The following is a 2500-nucleotide window of genomic DNA, read 5'->3' as shown; positions in this document are numbered from 1 at the left end:
CTCGGACGAGCAGGACTGCAGGGCGTGGGACCCCTGGGGCCCCTGGGGGCCCTGCAGCCAGACCTGCGGGGTGGGGTCTAAGAGCCGACTCAGACACTGCCCCCCGGGGGACACTCTGCGCCACTGCAGGGGGGAGGACTCACAGACTCAGCACTGCTTCTCCGTGTCCTGTCCAGGTGGGGAGGGGGTCAGAATCACCCCGTATTTTACATTTACATTTACATTTACATTTTAGTCATTTGGCAGACGCTTTTAATCCAAAGCGACTTACAAGTGCGTAGGTTCTTCCACAAGTCAAAGCATCACATCCATAACTAGGAAAATACACATGAAATGCTGTTCTAAACATATAGTCATCATAAGTGCCTTTTTGTTTTTTTTTTTTGTTTTTTTTGGGGGGGGGTTAGACAAGGAGGATAGGGATATCAGAAAGTCTTTTACTAAAGACTAAACATAGAGTGAGCACAGGGGTTCAGTTCAACTCAGTTCAGTTTATTTTGATAAGCGCTTTTCACAGAAGAGTGTTGTTGCCGTTCGGCGGGTTGTGGGGATGAATCTGTAGCTTCATGATGTGATGAAGTGTGGGCATGAGCCAGGGCTGTAGGGCATTCTTATTGGTGTAGAAAGGAACAGTTTGTGACTAATGACTAAAAAAAGTAGCAGCTTTAGAAAACCCCATGCTGTAGGCCGAATTGAAAAATTGCTACAGATTTGGGATCAGCTCGATTACGTATGACTTTAAGAAATACATGTAGTATTCTATTTCATTCCTGCAGACCGCCAGAGGCAGTCTAAACTACTGGCGTGAGATGAAATATAGCCAGTAGTTTAGACTTTAGGTCATCCAGAATTCATAGAACCATGGTTACATCCCTTTGTTGTATGTGGCTCTGGATAAGAGCGTCTGCTAAATGCCACGTAATGTAATGTAATGTCATGTAATCCCTATCTTTGACGTGTGGAATACAGGAAACTGTCCGTTAAACTGATGGCTGTTTTTTATTTGGCAGTTGACGGCCGGTGGTTGCCGTGGACGACGTGGTCGAACTGCTCCAAGGGGTGTGGAGGGGTGGAGGTGCGGGAGAGGGAGTGCGTCCCTCCTCAAAATGGCGGCCGGGCCTGTACCGATCTTCCCGAGGAGCCGGCCGTCTCCACAGAGATCAGTGCGTCGCTCCGCCCTGCGAACTCCGCCCGGTGTTTGTCCCCAGAGTGCAGAGTATCCTGGCGAACACAGGGCGTTCTCACAGCGCTACTGGAATGTTTTATTGATGTTATAACGTCGCCACTTACATGGCGACAACATTGTGAGAATGTTTTGTGTTATCTGAGTCATCCATTTTGGCAATTTGTCCAGAGAAAATAACATTTCCAAAGGTTGGATAAGTAGAGAAAAATCGCTAAAATGGTTGAAGAAAAAAAACATGTAAATCCTCTGGATTTATGGAATGTCTTTCCACAGGAAATGCCAAAAAGTCTGAGCTTTTGAAAAAATTCAACTTCCATTATCCAGGTCGTCTTGCCACTTTTGGCAGTTTAAATATTTTTGGCTGATTCATGTGCCTCTGTAACAGGTCTTTGTCTCTCTGTCCGTCTGACCTTTGACCTTTGACCCCTGACCCCTCCAGAGCCGTGTCCCCAGGAGAGCTGTGCCAACGCCTCGTGTCCGGCAGGCCTGGTCATGCGAGGCTGTGCCCGCTGCCCCCTCACCTGCGCCCACCTGGGCAGCAACACCACCTGTGACGCCAACACCACCTGCTTCTCAGGTGAGTCAGATGAGTACAGGTGCCGATGTCACCATTCCCTGCTGGAAAATCCAGCTTAAAAAATCGAGCTGGTCAAGCTGGTCACGAGCTTGTCTGGCTGGGTATGTGCTGGTCGACCAGCTAGTGCTGCAACTTGTTTGAACTATTCTTATAAGGCTACTGGAATGTTCTGTGAATATTACAACATTGCTTTTATCCGAAGCAACTTCAAGTTGATTAGACTAAGCAGGAGCCCTGGAGGTTAAGGGGCCAACAGCTGCACTGATCTTATTGGGGCCACACTAGATTTTGTTGTGTAGCAGTTTACAGACTTTACAGAGTAGCGGAAGAGCAAACGGCAGACCTGATCTCCCAAAAATAGCATTGAAGCACCTTCCACCAACCTTCACTCCATTTCCTGTTTCCCCTCGGGGTCACGTGACCCGCAGGCTGCTGGTGCCCTGAGGGGCGGGTGCTGAGCCACGCCCAGGTGTGCGTGCGGCCGGAGGACTGCGTGTGCGAGGTGTCGGGGGTGCGGTACTGGCCCGGGCAGCAGGTGAAGGCGGGCTGCGAGATCTGCACCTGCGTGAGGGGCCGACCCCAACGCTGCAGACCCAACCCCGAGTGTGCAGGTGAGTCTCTCCAAAACCGGTCCTCTGAACAGCCTCGAGGTGCCTCCGCTGCGAACGTGTTTCTGAGAGTGTGTGTGATGTGCGTGTCCTGCAGTGCATTGTGGGTCTTTCCAGAAACGGTCCGCT

General features: G+C 50.4%; 1 protein-coding gene across 1 annotated transcript in view; it reads left to right on the top strand.

The window, feature by feature from the left end:
* Window positions 1-2500, top strand: part of sspo (SCO-spondin) — a 129333-nt gene that overhangs the window by 41629 nt on the left and 85204 nt on the right. The window contains 4 exon segments of the mRNA XM_061237735.1: window positions 1-176; window positions 1011-1163; window positions 1626-1763; window positions 2192-2374. The exon segment at window positions 1-176 is cut by the window's left edge and continues 38 nt beyond it. Coding sequence (XP_061093719.1) covers window positions 1-176; window positions 1011-1163; window positions 1626-1763; window positions 2192-2374 — 650 coding nt within the window.

This window comes from Conger conger, chromosome 4 (genome assembly GCF_963514075.1).
Source record: "Conger conger chromosome 4, fConCon1.1, whole genome shotgun sequence".
Classification (NCBI taxonomy): Eukaryota; Metazoa; Chordata; class Actinopteri; order Anguilliformes; family Congridae; genus Conger; species Conger conger.
The sequence above is the reverse complement of the archived record's forward strand: the minus strand, read 5'-3'. Positions and strand labels throughout refer to the sequence as shown.